Source organism: Nestor notabilis, unplaced genomic scaffold (genome assembly GCF_000696875.1).
Source record: "Nestor notabilis isolate BGI_N333 unplaced genomic scaffold, ASM69687v1 scaffold3537, whole genome shotgun sequence".
Classification (NCBI taxonomy): domain Eukaryota; kingdom Metazoa; phylum Chordata; class Aves; order Psittaciformes; family Psittacidae; genus Nestor; species Nestor notabilis.
In genome coordinates this window covers 10605-32739 of record NW_009937645.1, presented here as the reverse complement: position 1 = coordinate 32739, position 22135 = coordinate 10605, and the positions used below count along the sequence as shown (strand labels likewise).

Sequence of the window (22135 nt, the reverse complement as noted above, 5' to 3'; positions counted from 1 at the left end):
TGTTTGTGCATTAAATTTTGACCCACAATACTATCCTGAGTGTTACAGGATAGTAACACTTGTTGAATGAAAGTAAGATTAAAATAAAATAACACAGGAAAACATCTCTCTAGCCTCTCTCTCTGAAGAAATTCTGATTTAACCAGACTTATGCGAGAAGGTGAATTTGTGCTTGCCTTCAGTATGGAAGTTGGTCCAGTAGTATATAATGTTTATCTTCATTGTGCATTTTCAGGCTTACAGAAGTTTCAGGGCTTTTGTATTGGATAGCTAAGTCAACTTAGAGTTCCATTTCTTTGTTGGTATCTTACCCACTTAAAGAAATAAAACGTATTTAAAGCCAGAATGTCAATTAATTGTCAGTTTTAGCTCTCCATAATGTGTTATAATCAAGAGACTAATGTTTTTTAGTAACTCTGAGCCTGGTTGGAAGTATCGTCTGAAATGTGTATGCAATTAAAGAGACAGCACTCCCAGTTTCAAAAAGTGGCAGAATTAGCTTTTTCCTTTGACTCTCACTTGTCTATTCTTGACTTCAAACTTAACATTTTTATCAGTTCTAAGAACTTGCTGATTTGAGAGGGATCAGTAAGGTAACTTTAACTCTGCCAGCTGTTTCTGTGCTTTCCTTCAGCAACATGCTGAATCTTTTCATTGTTTGCTCTCATGGTAGATCAATGCTTCCAGTGCCACCTGCAGTTGGACCAGCTTTCAGCTTTGAGTTGGATGTGGAAGATGGGGAGGTAGAAAACTATGAGGTTGGTGTGTGAACTACAACTACCTTTAATGAAACAATGTCAACTCAAGCAATACATAAAATTGTATTATATTTTGCTTTTAATCCTGCTTTTGTCTTTCAAATAAGTACAGTGACTGTGAAGACAGAATCAAAAAAAATCTTTTCAGGGTTTTTTTGCAATACTGGGTATTAGAAGTGCTTAGCTATATTTTTTGCCTAATGCTCTTTCCCAGAATTTACCCTTCCAGGCTAGCAATCCTCAAATTGTTCAGCTTTTTTGTACTACATGCTACTCTTCTCCTTTTAAGTCTTAGCTGATTTTAAATATCAAATAGAAGTGAAGCACTTTCAAAAGAACAGGGTAAGTTTTAAGTGTGTAACTTTGCAGAATAGTATTAATACAGAATGGTGTTGATGTCATGGATTAATTAATCTAAATGCAATGTTTACAAAACTGCCTTAATGCCTTTTCTTCTTGTCCTTCAAAAGGGTACACTAATTCACATCTATAGCTGTAGAACTCTCTTTAATATCCTGTACAATTATGGGGCAGTTGCAGCTGTTGTGTCTTTGCTGGTTCTGAGGCTACTGGGTTCCATTCGATCTCTCTTCAAACAGTTGTCACCAACCCTTATTTTTGCATCTCTTTGCTCCCCTTAAGAGCTCTGTGTAGTAGCACGTTTTCAGTTTAACGATGAGCACTTCTGTAATAACTTCTGTGCTAGCTTAGAAGAATTTTATTGTAGAAGCATCTTATTATTAATTATTAATCTTATTATTAGAAGCATCTTATTATAAGATGCTTAGAAGCATCTTATTTCTAAGGATTGGGACCTTAGGTTTGTCAGTATTAGAAATTTCTTTGTGATCACTACCATCTGCAGTTTTCACCAGATCTTTTAACTTTTCTATGCGTTGTTCTCCATCACATTTATAATGATATTTTTCCTAGGTCCCTTGTGAAGTTACATACATGACAGAGTACAAATTATTTACATGAGAGGCTTTTGGTAGCAATGATTGGCTTGTAGACAATGAACATAAAGTTAAGTAAAAAAAAATTACTTAAAGTTTGATGGTATGTATTTGTTTTCCAGATTCAGGATAAAATCTCCCTATTTCATTTCAGTAGCCCAAGACACAAAGTAGGAATCAGAACCTGTCCCCTTAAATTCTTGGTTTCTCTCACAAGACAAGACTCACATATTCTTAGGAAGAAAATGTGCTCATTTTTTCCCGTTATCAGCACTATTAATTTCATAGCAGGGTGAGTGGTCCTTCAGAACCAGAGCCTTTCCCAACCTGTGCTTGCAGCCACAGGGTTAATTGGATTTCGGGTTCTGGAGGTTTTGAAATCCCAAAGAGAACATCTTACGTAGTTTGGATGGCTGAAAGACTTTCCATGGGCTTGTGTTGTAGGGGAGAAGTAAGGTTCTAAACACTTCTTGATAGAAGTCTGTTCTTTGCTACCAGCTGAGATCATGAGGCAGCCCCGGCTGGAGTGGAACTAGAGCCTGTCTGAGCAGCAGATGTTTAAATATTCACTTTCTGTGTTTTGCAGGCACTGCTGAATTTGGCAGAACGTCTGGGAGAAGCCAAACCACGGGGATTGACAAAGGCAGATATTGAACAGCTTCCATCCTACAGATTCAATCCAAACAACCACCAGTCAGAACAGACATTGTAAGTACATTTGTCTCTTTCAAAGGTCCATAATTCAGGTGGCTATGTTTTCTTTAATTTGCAGCCTCAGCTAACACAGAAGGGCTTTAAAAGCAGCATTCCAGTATCAGAAAGGGGCCTACAGGGATGCTGGAGAGGGCCTCTTCATTAGGGACTGTAGTGACAGGACAAGGGGTGGTGGGTTCAAACTTAAACAGGGGAAGTTCAGGTTACATATAAGGAAGAAGTTCTTCCCTGTGGTGTTGCTGAGGTCCTGGCACAGGTTCCCCATAGAAACTGTGGCTGCCTCGTCCCTGGCAGTATTCAAGGCCAGGCTGGACAGGGCTTGGAGCAACCTGCTCTAGTGGAAGGTGTCCCTGCCTGTGTCAGGGGGTTGTAATTGGATGATCTTAAGATCCTTTCCAGCCCAAACCAGTCTGTGATTCTATGATTCTGTGTTAGTAAGCAGGGTTGGTTTTGGTTTTTTTTTCTTGGATTGCTTTCCAGATCAAATACTATTTATCCTTGCTTTAAAACCTCTATATAGTCTCACATCATTTAGTTGTGTTTCAGTTTAGTTCCTTGGGATTTAAAATAAGATACAAGCGGTTTAGTTTCTGTTCAGCATACTAGACATTAAAGTGATACTGTCACCTAGGAATTAGCCTATGTTAAAATAGAATCATAGAATTGTTTGGGTTGGAAAAGACCTTTAAGATCATCAAGTCCAACTTTTCCCCAGCACTGCCAATGCCACCAATAAACCATGTCACTGAGGGCCTTGTCTACACAGTCTGTGAACTCTTCCAGGGACGGTAACTCCACCACCGCCCTGGGCAGCCTGTTCCAGTGCCTGACCACCCTTCTGGGGAAGAAATTGTTCCTAATATCCAGTCTGAACCTCCCCTGGCACAGCTTGAGGCCATTTCCTCTTGTCCTATCACTTGTTCCTTGGGAGCAGAGACCAGCCACCTCCTGGCTCCATCCTCCTTTCAGGTAGTTGTAGAGACCGATAAGTTCCCCCCTGAGCCTTCTCTTCTCCAGACTAAACCCCTGCAGGTCCCTCAGCCGTTCCTCATCACACTTGTGCTCCAGGCCCTTCACCAGCTCCATTGCCCTTCTCTGGGCCCACTCCAGCACCTCAATGTCTCTCCTGTAGTGAGGGGCCCAGAACTGAACAGTTTGAATTTCCAGTTTCAGTGACTCTCAGTGTGACTTACTAGTATGAGTAGGGAGTAAACTTTTATAGATCATTATCTCTGCCATTTGAATTTTGATTACATGTCTATTCTGTTGGTTGTTTTGAGCTCTTATGAGCAGGAGTGTTTGATTTGTGATTCAAAAGCACAGGGGAAGGAAGGGAAATAGAATACAGCAATTCTCAGTTTACATTGTCACTACACAACCTTAACCACAGGTGTAGGTAACTAGCTACCCATGTTGCAATACCTGTAAGGTTTTGTGGAACATGTATTTGTTGTTCTCACAAGGTACATTTGAACTTCATTGTCTTTTTTAGGTGTGTGGTGTGCATGTGTGATTTTGAGTCAAGGCAGCTACTTCGAGTCTTACCCTGTAACCATGAATTCCATGCCAAGTGTGTTGATAAATGGCTGAAGGTAAGGAAAAAATAAATAAATAAATACCTATTGGACTGAAATTCTGTGTTTGAGGGAGGATATTTTGCTGTTACACTTTATCTTGGTTCATTTTTCTAATGCTTAGGCTAGAAATGCCAACAGAGCGGAAGCACTGTATACTTATAATTTTTTTTAATGACAGTTGAAGAACGCTTCTTTATAATCTTTGCCTCAAGGAAGAATTAATATGAAGAGAATTATTTTCTTTGATCTTTTTGTTTTCTTTTTGCACAAAGCAATAACTGAACTCAGGTCATATTTGAAATAAAAGAAGACTTGAAAACAAAACAATAACATTGTATAGGAATTATGAATTAGAGGCACCATTACGCAGAAACTGTTTTACGTGTTCTGCATAGTAAGAATCATAAAATGAACACTAATACCTTCCTACTCCACATTGTTATTAATGTTATGGTCTGAGGCAAATGTGTTATGTGTGTATGTATATGTGTTATGCATATATACATATATGTAGAAATGTAATCTATGCAAATAGAAATTACAGTATTACAAAACTGTGACATAACCTTCCAAGAGAATTTGAGTGGAAAAGATCTAGAACCAGGGCAGCCAAGAAGGAGGAGAGAGAAAATAGCAGCAGCACAGAAGGTGCGAAGAACAGGAAATACAAGTAAGTTCATGATGATAGATGGACATCTCTGCAAGCTGCATTAGCCAGATCTACTCTCAGCAAGGTATTGATTCCCATCTTGCATCAGCTTTTTTAGGTATTTTACTCTGTTCACCTATAGTTCAATCTGTATGTAGTCTGTTGTGTGGAGCATTTGAAACTGCAATGATCCTATGTTAATACAGGATACAGTCCCTAGAGAATGACAAATGTTGTCTGTTGTTTCAGAAAAACTCTTGCCTTTATGGCTTCATAAAAGCCAGAAAACATGTATCTTGGGCATACACTAAAATGTGCAGGGAATGAAAAAAGACAAGTTAGTATTGACAGCATTCTTTTGGCTAACAAGATACCAAGAAAAATTAGAACGATTTTGAAGACTGTCATATGAAACGGAAGAGGAGCCCAAGAAAGTGGGTCAATATTCAAGAATCACCTCCTCCAAGCTCAGGAGCAATGTATCCTGACAAAGAGGAAGTCAGGAAAGAACACCAGGAAGACTGTGTGGAGGAATAGGGAGCTCCTGAAGAAAATGCAGCATGAAAAAAGAGGCACAGAGGACAAGAAGGAAGTTCAACAAGGCCAAGTGCAGGGTCCTGCCCCTGGGTCAGGGCAGTCCCAAGCACAAACACAAGCTGGGGCAGACTGGATGGAGTAGCGCTGAGGAGAAGGATTTGGGGATGTTGGGTGACAAGAAGCTCCCCATGACCTGGCTTCAGTGTGCGGTTGAGCCCAGAACCCCCCCGTGTGCTGGGCTGCACCCCCAGAGTATGAGCAGCAGGACGAGGGAGGGGATTCTCCCCCTCTGCTGTGCTCTGAGGAGACCCCCCCTGCAGTCCTGATCCAGCTCTGGGGCAACAGCACAAGAGGGACGTGGAGCTGTTGGAGAGACTCCATAGGAGGCCACGGAGATGCTGTGAGGGCTGGAGCAGCTCTGCTCTGGAGCCAGGCTGAGAGAGCTGGGCTGGTTCAGCCTGGGGAAGAGAAGGCTCCTTAAGGGGAGACCTTAGAGCAGCTCCAGTGCCTAAAGGGGCTACAAGAAACCTGGAGAGGGGCTTTTGACAAGGGCCTGTAGGGACAGGACAAGGGGAATGGCTTTAACCTGACAGAGGGGAGATTGAGATGAGATTTTAGGAAATTCTTCCCTGTGAGGGTGCTGAGTGCCTGGCACAGGTTGCCCAGAGAAGCTGTGGCTGCCCCATCCCTGGCAGTGCTCAAGGCCAGGCTGGACACAGGGGCTTGGAGCAACCTGCTCTAGTGGAAGGTGTCCCTGCCCATGGCAGGGATTTGGAACTGGATGAGCTTTAATGTCCCTTCCAGCCCAAACCAGTCTGGGATTCCATGAAAAACTGTTAGTATTAGAGTGTCAGATAGATGGAGCAACGAATCGAACAACGCACAATCTGAACCTAAAGGGTTGCAATTATACTCATCTAAAACTGCCTGTTTTGGCAACATGCGTACCAGAGCTGGATGCAAGGTAAGCTAGACAAGGTTGAAGCATTGTAGTGTAGTATTGCTGGGGCAATATATTTACAATGTGTGGTTTAGGTACATTGGTACAAAGATTGTGTATAGAAATAAAGATTATTTTGCATTGCAGACTATAACAAATTACTTGTAACACCAGCCTATTTTAGTTACAGCCTCTGTCTAAACTTGCTTACTGTTAAGCAAGTGCGTGGTTTGTTGATGCATGAAAGGTTTGCTTTGCCCTATGAACAGTACCACCTTCTTAGGTAATGTGAGCAAGTGAAGGGAGGTGTTCTTTCACAATGCATTAGATTGCTCACTTTAATTTATGCTTTCCTAAAGCAAGGCTAAAGACTTGTGAGAGAAGATTTAAACAAGTGGAGGAAACAGAATGAACAAGAGGGAGATTGTCATTTTGCTTTTCGTAGTACCGTCAGCTGTTAAATTTCACAGCCTTTGGTTACTTGTTAATATCCTAGATCCTTTAATTAGCTGTAAATACACCAGAAATCTGTTCTTTGTAAAGTAAGGGTTAGTCATGTTCCAAAGGATAGCTTAGTAACTTGACCTGTCATCACCCTCAGGGTTTAAAACAAGAGAACAAAGACAACTTGCCTTTGTATTTCACGTTCTTACAGGAAATGCTGTACATAATATATGGGAAAAAGACACTAACACCAAAGCAGTGCAATGCTTTTTGGAGCATTTTAGTAGCCCTACATATTCATTATGCTAAATGTGGTTCACTTTAGTCATGTTTCCATAATTAATTGGGTTAATTCATTGTGCAGCTCTCTTCTTACAGTATAAAAAGTAAGTTGCCTGACAGAGTGGCTAGTTAGAAGGTCAATATAACAGTATTATGTCCATCTTACTCCTCTTTTTGCACCAAAGAGTCATGTTAAATGCTAGGAAGGGGGAATAAATTCCATAAAGGCACCAGAATGCAACTGTATTTAAAACTGGTGTTCATGTAGGATCTTGAGAAGTTACTCAAAAGGCAGTGCTGCAGGGTCTCTAGTGGATCTATTTCTGTCAGTTCTTGTCAGGAGATTACTCCCACTGAATGCTCTGTTTCATGCTACAAGTGGTAGATACTTCATTATTTATCTAAGCAAATACCTCTTGATTCATTATTCTGTTGAATTTTGAAGAACATGCCTTTCTATTTGAAAAATTATATTAGCTGCATTATATAGGGGATAATGTGAACACAAAGTAGTGACCAAGTAACGGCATCATCCTGAAGTAATTTCAGAACTGCTAGTGAAAGAGCCAGAAAAGAATTTTGAATTGATTCTCCAATTCATGCTTTACAAGAAAATACGAAGTAATAACTACGCTATAAATTATAAAACAATAATTACAGTGGTAACTGACAGCAGAAATACACCCTCATTTTAACTTGCATCACTAAATAATGGTTTTCAGTAATAACATGTTGTTTTTATTGGAATTTATTATTTGGGTTTCAGGTTTGTGGCAGTGGTTTCTGAAGTCTGGCCTGTAGAGCCCCATTTCTGATGCTCTTGCTTGTCTTCATTGAAAACTTTGGCCACGTTAGAAAAAAATGGAGTTGACAGTGGTTAGTCCTGCAGTTCTAGGGACTGTAAAAATGCAGGATTTGGGGCAGGGAATAGTTCCCTTCCCTCACCCCTCCACTAAGGAAATGTTTTATCAAAGATGTTATATATTTGTTTGGGTCTTTTTCTCACCATTTGGTAAAATGAAATTAGCCTTTATTTGAAAAGGGAGATGAAAAGGCAGAAGTACTCTCCCTGTAGCTTAAGGAATATTACTTCTCATCTGCCTTATCTTTTTAAGGAAACTACAGAAGTAAAGGGGTCACAGGACATATTTTCAGTGAGTGCTTTGCTCAGTTTAGCCCTGGTGCTGCGTGTTACCTGAATACCTGTTCCGTCAGGTTGTCTTCTCCCTCCTCCTCCTTCCCCTTCCCTTTCTTTTCACCAAAACCCTTTCACTTTTCCCCAGGTCTGCTTTCAGCTTTCACCAAGTCTATATGGTGGGTTTCTATGAGAATAACTGAGTGGGCAGGGTACAAAGACATGTGATCCTTGATCAGTAGAGCGTGTGACAGTGTGACACCCTCATATAGGACATTGATTTGCACCTCACGTCTGGTTTTGGTGGGTTTCTCTGCACCACATAGTAATCTTCTAAGTTTTATCCACCTGATTGCAATATACTGTAACTATGAATCTTCATTAATAAACCCACCATCACTTACATGAAGCCTCATTTGCTCTTTTGCTTTAACTTTAAACATAAAAGGCACTTTTTTTTTGTACACATAATTTTGAATTGGCAAACTTAATCATACCTTAATCATACTTTGTTTTGAGTACTGTTGAGTAGCTTTTCAGTGCTCATAGATGTCAGTGTCATGTACAGATCACCTCAACAGTGTGTGCCAGTGCAGTAATCCCTCTTCTGTTTCTGCTTTCACAGGCAAATCGGACCTGCCCGATTTGTAGAGCTGATGCTTCGGAAGTGCACCGTGATTCAGAATGACCAATCTAAGAGCACAAACCTGGTTTGGATGTTCCTGTCACGTGTATATACGAACTGTCTATTGAACTTACCCACATGGCTTCCAGCCTGCCCTTTACACAAAAGGGTCAATGGACCTTACTTTGCACTGTGTGACTTAATCAATTATAAAGCTTATAACTAGTCTTCACAGTTATGGGATTGTTATACTAACAGAGTGAGTGGAACTCCAAAGATTTTTATTTTTGGGTTTGTTTGTTTGGTTGGGTTTTTTTAGCTTAATTTTGTGTGTGCACTAACATTCCCTGGTTTTTGTGTGATCATTCCGAGTGTTGCTGCGAGATTACTGTGGACGTGATCTTCTAGCATGTGCTTTTATATAAAAAAAAAAGTAAAAAAAAAAAAAGTGGTAGCTCCAGACCATATAGCAATCTACCTTATATAGAGCCTTCAGATACTGTGAGTGGGAATGGGTGGTGCGAGTGTGCGTTTGCTTGTGAGAGGGTGTGTGGCGTGTGCTTGTGACTGAGTGTGCACGTGTGTCTGAGAACCTATATACCAGCATGTACTGAGAACGTATGTGTGTAGTAATAATTATGCTGCAATGTATAATCTTGTGTGTTATTTAAACAGTACTAGTACTGTACACTGGTTCCTTTCCTTGTGTTTGCAGTTGCACACTGAATGCGATGGGTGCAGCAATTACAGACATTTAGTATTTCCTCTCCAATGTACTTACAGGTATAAAGACCTTTCTACCTACTACTCCAACAACAGCTGTTATGCTTCCCCTTCATTGGAGGCTTTAAATGTGTACCACTAAAGAGCGCAGTGATTGTTATACATGAGTGACCTTGGGGTTATTAGCGTGCGTTTAAAAGTCTGAATTTTTAAACGTCTGATTTACAAGTTATTTTATCAGTATAAAGTTGCAGTATCGCACAAATCATTTAGCAATATTAATATTTTCAGTTGCTAATATGAATATCAATGCTTTTATCTTCTCCTTTTAAATTTTTCCAGCTGGGTTTGCCAGTTTTGTGCTTCCTTCATGAAAGGAAGCAGAAAGGACTGAGGGTCTTATGCAACAGCTCTCCACTTTTGGCCATTGTACTTGCTAAGAAAGTAATCTTTTAGCTTACAAACATTGGCTTTAATCACATACATTCTTTGTCATTTACAAGGGAGTTTGTATACAACTAAAATAACTTGTAAAAGGTTACAGTTTTTTTTCTGCAACTTTGTGAATAAAATAAAACTTTTTTAGCATTTTCTCAGAGAAGCAGAAATTCTTATTTCCTTCATTGTACCACAGGAGAAGGTGGGTTTTGGTGACTAACTGCAGAATTCAGTTGCCGTGATGCTGCTTTTTGCTCTTCCTTATTTCATGATGGGTGTACTGTGAAGAAGGAACTCCCTTGGTATTTGCAATCAAGTCTCCAAAGCACTCCACTGTAGGAGAAAGTTGGAACAGCACCTTCTAGAACAGTGCTGTGAAACAGGAGGTGATAACTTCTGTTCAGGTGCTCTGAATGATCTTTTATTTGGGCTATTGCAAAAAAATATAATAGCTTCCTTTATAATATTCAGACTGTGAACATCATCAGTATGTTCTGGCAAAATATTTAGGGCTGCCTATACCATAGTTACTCAAAGGATGCACTTTTTGTGACAAAATTGTTCTCCTAAATAGTGTCATTGCTTGGGTTGCAGCACTACAAGTGGCACAATCAGCAGTATTGCTGCATCTTGCTGCCAGACTCAGCTTTATGTCCATTCTTGACCATTTCTGATGCTTTTTTATGCTGCTATGCTTTAGTATTAGTTATAATTCAAACAGCGTTGGATTTTCTCCATGCTGATTTCCCTCTTTGAAGATTCTACAGACCAGCCACAGCTCTTGGTGCAGATAAAGTGAAAGCACAATTTTGCCCTGTTTCAGATGCTCTTCCCTTTCTTTAGTTATGCAGGTAGTTCTCAGATCCAGTGAGTCTTTCCATACCTGTCCATACTCAAAAACACTAAATAAATAAGAACACTGTTACGTGAACTTCAGAGTATTAGAATTTCTCCCATATTCCAGTGGAGTTACAGAACAGGCTTTTCACAGTAACACCTAGCAGGTTAAATTACATGTAATAGAATTTATTTTTTTAACAAATATAAAATCATGTTGTTTAAGAAGCATAAGCCACATATGTCTTACAAAACTTGGGCTCTTTTATAGAACCACGAAAGAGAAAGTTCTGTGTGTACGGATTTCAGCATAACACGACTGTGCTCAGTAGTCAGTTCAAAGCATGGAAAGAGGCCACTTGTCCTAAGCTAGATACAGGTGAACAGGACACGTTTTTCTGAGGCCAAGGGAAAGTGGTCCTCTCTCCGGAATTAGAGAAATCCTCATGTGTGATGTCCCTTGTTCCCCACTAAAACCGTGTGAGGTGGTGGGAGACAGAGGGTCTGAGCTGGTAAAGCCCTGAAATAAATCATTGCACTCTCATGGCTCATCTCTCCTGGAAGGGTCCTGTGGTTTGTGTGGGACTCCTGCAGGTGCTTGTGGACTCGGTTCCTGTGGCTGGTGTGTGCGAGCGGCAGCACGTGGGGATGTTCAGGACAGCGCAGGAAGCGACGGCCGCGTCGTCCTGCTGCGGAGGGAGGGGGGTGCGCGTCCAGCTGCTGCGCGCATCTGTGTGCAGTGCCGCAGCCTGACACCGTGCCTGGCAGCCCCCAAACTCAGCAACGCTGTTCTGGTGTTTGTTGCCTTTCTGCCATCAGCTGGCTCCTTCTTCCCAATGAAAACGAGAAAAACTGTAACATGTTTGCTTTATCACATTGTCACTGCTGTGGGGTTGTTTTTGTTTCGTAAACTGTCAGTTTGACATTCTGGTGGATATCAAGGCCTACAGATAATTCCAATGTCTCATTTTGTGGCTTTAAAAAAAAAAAAAAAAGCCTTTTTGTTGAATGCCTTTTTGTACAGGCTCCTGAATGTGATTTCACAGCAGTTATTACATTGTGTACTACTTGGGATGAGATTTACCAACTTTTTTAATTGTAGACAACACATTTTTGACTGAGTTATCTTTGGGCCTTTGTAAAAGCTGTGTTGTTTTCCTTTGGTACATCGTTACCTCATTTCCTACGTGTGTTTCAGATTTGCTAATGATTATGATCGCTTATGGGTTTTGTTGGAATTGTATTTTGTCAAGTGTTTTCTTTAGATCATATGCTATTGTATCATTTAACACGTAGTTTTAAATGTATTATAAATATCTGTAACCAAATCATTTGAAGGCTTGATAAATTTTTAACAAAATTTGTACATTTTTTATGAGAGTTACTAGTAATGCTTTACTAGGTAGTGCAATGAATTTTTATTTTTAATCCCTGTGCCCAATTTTGGAGTTGAGAGAGTTGTTCAGTAATAAATGTATGATGTACACTTACACAGCTCTGTCCTGTTCTTTCTCTTAGGCTGAGCTGCACTCTCATGGTGCAGTGAGAGGTGTTTCCTCTTATTGCTCTCACTGTCTGTGCATGATCACACAACTCTAGGTATTGGCCACAGATACATGTGTCAGGGGGAAGTTTTGCCACCTTAACCATAGTGCACAACAGACATTTTTAATCCTCTTTGGGAGATCATAAGAAAACTATATGAAACACTGTGTCACATTGCTGAAAGTGTGAAATAACTGTAATTCATAGAACTCAAAGCCTTGCCTAAAGCATCAGCTTTCTGAAGATGTTACTATTCAAAAGTAAACATGCAGGAACAGAGGCACTCTTTGGACTTACTATTTGCACTGTCTCTCTTGCTGAAGATGCATGTGTTACACTTCACAGTGCCCTAAGGATGGTGAAAAAGGCATCCTGAGTAGATGATGAAACTGAATTGTACACAGTGCTGCTTCCCAGGCTCACACTTCCCAGTTTCTGTGTATAACCAGGATTACCCCATCCCAGGGGAGAAGTGGGCACTTTCTCTCATTAAATTGCCTATGGTTAGTGGTTGCCCAGCTCTCTGGTCTACCCAGGTCAGCTTGTAAGGCCTCTCTACCCTCGAGGGATACCACAGCTCCTCCTAGTTAGCAGGGAACTTAATGTATATTCGACATATCCTGGTGATTCTTACAGGGTGAACGTGACAAGGTGAAAACAAATTAAACATGCAAACAGACTGAATACTGATGGTCTGCAGATGTCACATAAATTCTGTGTCTATTTTCTGTGTATTTTCATGGTCCATTAGTCATGGTATATATTCAATATTACACATCTAGTTCTGGCCATCTGCAGCCCAAGTAATCTAAATTGAAATTGGGAGGAAGCTTGTATGATAGGAGCAATAGAGAACCTAACATACAGGTAACCAAAGCTACAATCTTGTGCTTCAGTTCAGCACAATAAGTAATGACAGAGAAAAGCATGTGTATGTGTGTATGTTTAGGAGGCAAATTAGAAGTGTCCCAAACAGCTTTTCAACTAGACTAGTGAGATTAAGAAACTCTTTTAATAACTTACTTAAATTTATGGAAGGGTTTATGTGACATTGTTTCCTGTGATTGCAAAGAGTTGGCCTCAGTGAGGTCTCAGGAAAATGATGTTCAGATTTTGGAACAATGTCAAAGTCTTCAAAGAAGTCCTCGTCCTCTTTCCCCTGAACAGAGCAGTGGGATTTTATATTGAGAGCTGCTTTCTGTAATGATCTCAGATATGGAAAGTCGTAATACAGTCCTGCCAATTTCCAGGGAAATGCAAGTAAGAATAAGGTATTTAGAGTGTTGAACAGAGATGGCTTTTCATGTTACTGTTTTCTCCACCACAACAACCCATCCAAGTCTGCTGGACCAGATGCGCTGCATCCGAGGGTGCCTAGAGAGCTGGCCTTTATGAAACTGCTCCCTATCGAATTAGAAATCTCACGGGCTGGGAGAGATCCCAAACAACTGGAGAATGTCAAACCTTCCACCAGCCTTCAGAAAATACTGGATTGATGCTCAAAGAAACTACGGGTCGGTCATGCTCACTTTGATTTTTGGGAAAGTTATGGAGCAACTCCTCTCAGGGCATATTTCTTTGCACATCAAAGAGGAGGTGGTGGCTGGGAGCTGCTGGCGTGGATTTACCAAATGTAAATCATGCAGACTGTGTCTGCCTCTACCATGCTTTTTGTGATAAAGCAGCTGGATATGTGCCTGAAGGGAGAGCAGAGATGCCCAGAGCAGAGATGTTCTTTGTCCAGACTGTGGCAAGGCTTTCAGCACTGTTTGCTACAATATTACATCCAGGTTGGATGGGTGGAGAATGAGATGGATAGAAAACTGGTTGGGTGGTCTCTGCTCCCAAGTAACAATGGATAGGAGAGGAGGAAACAGTCTAAAGCTGTGCCAGGGGCGGTTTAGACTGGAGATCAGGAACAATTTCTTCCCCAAGAGGGTGCTCAGTCCCTGGAACAGACTGCACAGGGCAGTGGTGGAGTCACTGTCCCTGGAAGTGTTCACAAGCTGCGTAGACGAGGCCCTCAGTGACATGGGTTAGTGGTGGCCTTGGCAGTGCTGGGGAGTGGTTGGAGTTGATGATCTTAAAGGTCTTTTCAACCTGATTGACTCTGTGATTCTGTGGCTCTTGCATCCAGATAATCTATACAAACATTAAAGAGGTCTGGCTGTAAAACTGAGCCCTGCAGAACTAGTGACAAAATGAACGCAAGCAAAGCTGACATCGGCTTAACTGCTGCCTCTGTACTAGGATTTTGTCCCTTTCCCTCTGGATGCTGTTCCCTGACAGCTCCAGCAAACATGTGTGTGCTGCAGACAACTTCCGAGGTGCAGCACCAGCCAATGCGAGATTCTGGGCACCAGGTTAATCACAGGCAGCAGCCAAATCCAATTCCTGTGAGCTATGCTGGATTAGGCATTGTTCCCAGCAACAGAAAACTGATCTTTCTGGCAACAGGATTCATCTAAACTAACCAAGTACTATGTGTACAAACTGTATGGTTTGTACTATAGAAGGGGCATGTTTTGTGGTCTGTCACAGTGTTTATTGCCTGTCTTCATATGGGGGAGGTGCTCTAGCCTCTTATCATCCTCCTGGCCTCCTCTTGACTTTCTCAAACAGCTTCTTATGTTGGGGACACCAGAACTGCACACCGTGCTCATTCTGGGGCAGCACACAGAAGTCATTTTTTCAAGAACTCCATGCCTGAAGCAAGAGGTATTATTATCCATCCTAATCTGTTAAGAAAAGAACTCATGATATGCTTTGGTAAACCTTTCCCAGGGTATCAGAAACCTGGAGCACACACAAGATTTGCTCATGCTGATTAAGGAGGATATTTCTTGGGAATCCATGTGTACCAAAGCCTGTCTTCCCGGAGATTGCTTCAGAAGTGGATTTTGGCAGTTAATCTCTCCAAAGTGAGCACATAACTTCGCTTCTGATGGGTTTTGCATGCCCCTTAATGACAAGAACAGAAACACAGCTGAATCTCTTGCTGATATATGACAGCTTGGTTGCTTGTATTTCTGCCCTCAGTTCATGGACTATTAAGTAGGTGGCTCTATAGAAAAGAGAAATGGAAAGAGATGGAAAGAAGAAATGGAAAGAGATGGAAAGAAGAAATGGAAAGATATCAAAATGTAAAGAAACGTTTTGATCTTTTAGGACCATAGCACAGAACCTTCAGCAGCATAGTGAGTTCCACATAACCCCATCCCTTCTCCCCTTTGCCTTCCCCCATCCCAACACAGTGCTGCCCCTCATCAGGGGCAGGGTCACTGGTTATTGCTAAGCTGAGCCAGTTTCCTGGCAGTTATGGCAATGAGAGCACAGCACAGACACAGCTAAGGACAGTACTGCTGCCAGGTTGTCTCCTTGTGACTCTACAGCGTGCAGACAGCTCTGCCTTTCTGCCACATAGTTCACCCAGTCCAACTGCCTGACCAATTCAGGGCTGACCAAAAGTTAAAGCATGTTGTCAAGGGCATTGTCCAAACGCGTCTTCAACACTGACAGGTTTGGGACATCGACCACCTCTCTAGGGAGCCTATTCCAGTGTTTGACAATCCTCTCCATAAAGAAATGTTTCCTAATGTTGCCTGAATCTCCTCTGATGCAGTTTAAACCATTCCCACAATTTATACTTGTGTCCAGTACTCCTCTGTCCTCTGGTGCAGAAACCAGAATTTGGACCTGTTCAATTTCATCCCATTTGTTCATTGCCGAATGCTCCAGTCTATCTGGGTCCCCCTGCAAGGCCTCTTATACCTTGAGAGAGTCAACAGCATCTCTGTTCAGTATCATCAGCAAACTTGCTAATGGGGCATTCAACTCCTGACCGTTGATACAAACACTGGACGGACAGCACTGGCCCTAGAACTGAGCCCTGATGAACACCACTAGTGACCAGTGGCCAGCCAAATGTAGCTGCATTTACTACAACCCTTTAAGCCCTGCCCTTCAGCCAGTCCGCCACCCAGTGCACCATGAATCTGCTGATCTCACAGGTGGACAACTTATCCAAAAGGATGCTCTGAGGAACAGTATCAAAAGCCTTACTGAAATCTGGAACAACTACACCCACCACCTTCCCTTCATCCCCTACACGGGTGACCTTATCCTAGAGGGATATCAAATTAATTAAGGAGGACGTTCCCTTTGTGAGCCCATGCTGACTGTGCCTGGGGATTGCAGTGTCCTTTAAATGCCTTTCAACAGCACCCAGTATAATCTCTTCCATAATTTTTCCAGGTACTGAGGTCAGACTAACAGGTCTGTTATTTCCTATGCCTTTCTTCATGCCCTTGCCGTAAATTGGCATAACACTGGCCAGCATCAAGTCAGCACAGACGTCCCCAGAATCCCAAGACCTCTGGCAGATGATGGAGAAGGGTGCTGCTGTAACATCCACCAGTTCCTTCAGTGCTCTGGGATGTATCCCATCAGGCCACACGGACTTGTGAACATTCAACGGGTATAAACTGGTTCTGTACAGTGTCCACAAATGGAAAGTCACTGTTCCTGTACTCATGGTCCTCAGCTCAGAGGACTGGGAAGCCCAAGGTCTATCATCAGTATTAAAGACTGTGACATAAAAAGAATGTAATGCCTTTGCTTTTCTTCATCCCTGTTTGTCAGAGATACTTTGCTTTTCAGTGTTTTAAAACATATGTGTTGAAGGAGTTTGCCAGTACACAAGCAACTCAGAAATTAAAAAAAAAAAGATAAAGTTTTCATAATGTCCTAATTCTGACACTTTTTTAATGCATGCTATCTTTCCACAATGTTGCAAAAAGCATAGTTTGAAAAGTATATGTTTGAGAGTATATCTTGCTAAAGATTAGCAAGAAATGTATGCATCAATACATTTCTGATAACCTAGAATGATTTCCCATATTTTTAGATGAAATAGTGAGCAATTAAGCCACAGAAGAATTCCTGCTTTCATTTACTTAATGAAAACGCTAGAACACAAAGTACATCCAGTGCCAGCACAATTAGGACTATCAAAATGATATTGTTTTTCAGGAAAATAAAACTTGAGCATGAAAATTGAACTGCTGTAGTAGTGGTAAGACCTTTTTCTAATCTACTGTAAAACTAGGTTACTGGAAATGTATGGACACATACAAAAGATTCCTGAGAGTTTGCTTGACTCAGCACAATGTACGGCTTCCCTGCATGATCCCTCTGCAAAGGGTTAATGCTGATTGCTTAGGCGGGCTGCCGGAGCAGGTGCTGCTGATCACTCGTTTCTTGTCTCTCTGCCAAAATCTGAAGTGAGCAGGGTTTAGAAACTTGGGTCCCCTTTGACATTGTCTGTAAGAGATCTGCTGACATCTACTGGCTTAGTGCTGCAGAGATTTCAGCACAAACTACCAAAAGTAGTTGTAGCCCAAAAGCTGGGATTTTGACTAGTGATTCTGTTTGCTGTGAGCAGTTACTCTGTGTCGCCCTTGTGACGTGACACCAACCAGGCAGCATGTGGTGCTTTCAGCAAATCCTAGCTGAGGATGCTAAAGGACATGAGAACCATTGGGCAAGGTCCATCAGCCTGTTCATGCCTGGATCCAAGAGTGTATAAAATCAAGTGGAAGGACACCCCCTGTGCTACTGAATGCAGGACATGGGGTCAGCATGCTGTGCACTGGATATGTGTCCTGTGAGCCGGGCTGGAGCTAGGAGTCTCACCTCTTAGAGATCCTGGCCTTTACAGCATTTTCACTTGAGGGAGTTGGGGCATGCAGGCCCATGCCTAAAAGCATGTTTCTGGAGTTGGTTCCTCAGGGACAATGACATGGGTGACTTGACAGTGCTGCACACACAGCGTCTCCACTGCTAGGAAGCAGCTCTTCCATTTAGCTCTGTAAGGAAAGTAGCACTTAGCTAGAAATGCTTGGGTCTGGCATAAGTATTTGTGCATGATCGGTGTCATGAGGGAATGAGTGCTTGACACGACGTGTTTTACAAGCAAAGAAGGAAGATTTGGTTTTGCTTTGTGGTCTGTCAGTCTTTGCTGCAGTAGGCTGATCCCTGCGTGAGCAGATGCTCTGGACTGGGTCCCAGCTACAGAACTGGATGCTGGTAACAGCTACAGCTCTGGACCTGGCTTGTCTGGCATTTACTGAGAGGCTCTGTTGTAACATTAATGTACGGTGAGCATGGTGCAGCGTTGCCTGGGTCTTTGATGGTACCAATGACAAAAATGCATCCTCAAGTGCACCAGGACTGTTCAAGCTGCTGGACAGAGGACAGCCCATTTCAGAGGGCTGCGGGTGAGAAGCTGTGGGGCTAGACACAGCAGAACGTTAACTGTGCTGTGCTGCTCAATGCATCTCAATGCACACCACAAGTACCACAGATAATGTGCTTACCAGCCAAGCTGACACTGTGCGTTGTTGCAGACATTCAGACTACAGCATCGCTGTGGTGACAGTGAGGTATTTCCAACTGGTCTCTTGCACAGTGGAAAGCATCCTGAACGTCCACTGGGTTTTGACTCTAGGCAGAGCCTCCCAGTGATCCTCTGAAAAAAACCTACTTGGTTAGCTGCCCTTCAGCTGCTCAGTCCATGAGCATGTAGTCTTGAAGTGCACAGTTCCATAGATTTAAGGATGAAAATGTTGTTTTCACCGTAGGGTTCCCTGTTCCTTATGAAGGTGGTACTAACATGCACAGCTTTCTGAATGTTATAATTTTAACCACCAGGAGCAGGTGAAGTGTGAAAATCCTTGTGTTCGTCACTACTGGCCTTAGTAACCCCCATAAACTGAATGTTTCAGTATTAAAAGCCAGATGGATACCAATATCTGGGCTTTACAGATGTTGTCATGAAACTGCTTTATTTTGTTTTGTTGCTGTGTAGGAGCTCATGGCGTTGTGCTTGAAGGATCTAGAACAGAGCGAGAAGCTGGTAACAGAAGGAGCATAGAGCAGTCTGATCTGAAGGTAAAGTGTGGTTTGCTTCTCCACTGGATGGTCATTTCCCAAGAAGGCACATTTTGCTTTCTCTGTCACTATTCAAAGACCCAGGGAGCTACCGTTTCTCAAGAAAAGAGTGTATTCCCTGTATCCATCACAACATATTGCTACCAAAACGAGAGAAGAGGAAGAGTCTCCAAAGGCCTGGCTCTCACTCCCTCATGAGCCAAACACCTCTGGAAGAACAATGTTGGAATTTTTTGTGCAGATGAATAGTAAATAGCCCCAGCTGTGGATGTTGTTACAGCTTCTCTGATGTAAGCTGCATTGCACTGAACTGCATTCGTGAATAGTGTGACTTCAGAGTTGAGTAAACACAACAGCTCTGTTGGTTCTGTCTTAAGATCAGGAATGTATGCTAAGCTCCACCTCATTTATACATCATGAAATGGCTTTTGCTTTAAGGAGGATCTCTAAGCACCTCTGTTAAGAAAATCAGTAAGAACTGGTGGGAACTCTGTTGAAGTTTGGGACATTGTGGTTTGATATCATATTGGTTTGGAGGTTTTCTTTTCCTAGCCCCTCCCTGTAAACAGCTTGCTTTAAAAGAAGGCAAATTGTTGCTACTGAAGGACCAGGTCTGCTGCTTTTAGCAGTTAGTAACCTGACCCTGTTACATTCTGGCTGAAAAAAGCATTTTCTGCATAACCAAGCATCTTGGAACCTCCCTCAAGCTTTTCCATCCAGAGCATCAGCAGGTAAATCCTGGCTGCACTCCCTTAAAGGGCAAGCACCTGTTTCTCAAGAGATCCTTCAAATCATTAAAATCCAATGAAAAGACTGAAAGCCTGGGAGATAAATGCCTGAAACACTTATAGTCTGTTGAGTAAGGGGGGGGGATGCTTTTCTGCTTCATCTATAGGCACATGCCATTATGAGCAGAAGACATCTGTCAGTAACTGAGCACCAGTTACTCCTTCAGGAAGCACATAACTTCACTGATGGAAAGACTCAGCAAGCCCTGGAAACACATGAGCAGCAGCTGGAGGCCTGTGGAGAGAAGCTTGCAGCCCGGGAGGCCTTCTCACGTCAGACCAGACAGATACAGCAGCACTCTGATCCTATCCAGTTGCTGGAGGTGGTATTGTATGGTGTCTTTCTACCTGTTATACTCACAGTGCCTGGTAAACTGCTCTAGTCACCTCCTCTGTAGATCCTTCTGCACGTAAGTAGCATCTTTCTTACTGCTTTTTAATCTTCTTTCTGTTGGTATTTTTGGTTCCTGATTTTTGAGCTGTTATGTGTTCCTGCTATGGCATTGATTTCTGGCCTGTATGAAATTCATAATAATTTTTAATATACATGGAAGAGAGTTATATGAATCTCTTAATCTTGAAGACAAATGCTGTATCTGGTCTTCCTTTGTGCAATGTAATCTGAAGGTCTGAGGAAGGGCAGTCCTCTTGGAAACCTTAGGAGGAAGCTTAAATTGTCTCATTTCTTTTAACAGAAAGAGATCCTAATCACCGTGAGCAATAGCCATGCTTTTACTGGAGGGGGCAGTGCTTTTCTTTTTGCCTACAGATCAATGTCAGTTTCTCCTTCCTACTGACATTGACCTTTTTGGGAAGGGTGTGCGGTCATGTGCTTATGCCCTGACAGAAGCCAAAGGTTCCCATTCTTCATAGGAAGGCCTGTGGTGCATTTTTACATCCTTGCACTGTAGCAGACTTGGGAGTTTCCATTGTTGTGAGTGGTCTTGGCATTCTGCTGTGTGCGCTAGCAACGTATCTCCACATAGGTAACAGCTCCTTGTGGTTTCGGAGAGATTTTGTGTGTAGGAGGTTGGATTTTATTCTTTGCTTTTGCAACATAGCGGTTTAGTTTTTCCACTGCTGCGATTTCTCACAAAGGGTCCTAGCCAAGGGGTTAAACTCATTTCCGTCCTGGAGGGCCGTGCTCTGATCACAACTACTGGGTTCTTGTCTGACATAGCCCCTGCTCTGCCGGCAAGAGGAGCTAATGGGCAGGCTAACGAGCTAACCGGCCGACTGAGCACAGCGAGACTTGTCTGTTGCGGTCTTTACCTAGTGGTGGGCTGTCCTTGCTCTGTGGTGTGTGGGATCTGGGGGAGATCCTCTCTGTCCTGTCCTGTCTATTTCACTTAAAAGAAAAAATAGATGTGCTTACTAAATCTGTCTTTTAGGTACCCGCCAGTGGTTTCATCAGGCTTGACAGAAAGAGTGAAGGCGGTTGTTTAAGGATGTCAGATCTTATTTTCAAAGGGAGTATTCGGGTTATTTCTAGAAAATGAAAACAGAAAGCACACGCCATCACAGTAAATTATTGAGGTACAGGAAAGGAAAACCTTTGTGAGACATGTAGCAATCCAGTGTTGAAGTTGTAGGACAGTGTCTTCAGAGAAAATCTCCTCTTCAAAGTCCTGTAGCTTTTTGACCTGCCCTGTGTGACTGCATCATGTCAAACTTGTTCAATTTCATGAGAGATTTCTTTTTCTCCTGGCTTTGTGCAGCTCTCAGTGTTTGTTTCTTACCCAGATGTATTCCTCTTCTCGTTTGTGCACCATGCAGTGCTGACATACATTTTTGTCTTTTGCTGGCCTGCTTTAAAGCATATGAACTTTAAAGCATTGGTGCACACAAACAGTTGCAGTGCTTTCTAATAAAAATGTCAGGTTTTCCCCTGCAAAATTGCAGGTTCCAAGACATTGCAGGCTGTGGGCTCCTTTGCAAGTTTTATACCTTGGACTTCTTTCAAGAATCATGGTAAATGTAGTGAATGTGTTTGTTTTTTGACTGCAGATGCAGGATCACCAACCTGAGAGTATGACAGCCTTCACCTGGGGCTGAAACTGTCTGATGACTGACTTGTAGCAAGCTGTAAGTGGAGGAGGATGTTCTACCCTTGTGGTCCTCAGAGATTCGATCAGTTATGGCAAGTGCCAAGCAGGGATGCCCTCCTCTCTGGGAGCCATTACTGGGAAATGGAACTGCTCCACACTGGAGCAGGATGGTGGGTTGGTGCAGCCTA

The 22135-nt window shown here is 42.3% G+C and overlaps 2 protein-coding genes across 2 annotated transcripts in view; both read left to right on the top strand.

The window, feature by feature from the left end:
* The window catches only part of RNF38 (ring finger protein 38), a 29120-nt gene extending 20440 nt beyond the window's left edge, over positions 1–8680 (top strand). Inside the window, exons 8-11 of the mRNA XM_010018903.1 lie at positions 674–758; positions 2301–2422; positions 3921–4020; positions 8618–8680. Of these exons, the coding sequence (XP_010017205.1) occupies positions 674–758; positions 2301–2422; positions 3921–4020; positions 8618–8680 (370 nt within the window). The remainder of the gene's footprint in view (positions 1–673; positions 759–2300; positions 2423–3920; positions 4021–8617) is intronic.
* A 9679-nt stretch (positions 8681–18359) lies between these two features.
* TRIM14 (tripartite motif containing 14) overlaps positions 18360–22135 on the top strand; it is a 4105-nt gene continuing 329 nt past the window's right edge. The window contains 4 exon segments of the mRNA XM_010018906.1: positions 18360–18438; positions 19029–19111; positions 20007–20268; positions 21907–22135. The exon segment at positions 21907–22135 is cut by the window's right edge and continues 127 nt beyond it. Coding sequence (XP_010017208.1) covers positions 18360–18438; positions 19029–19111; positions 20007–20268; positions 21907–22135 — 653 coding nt within the window.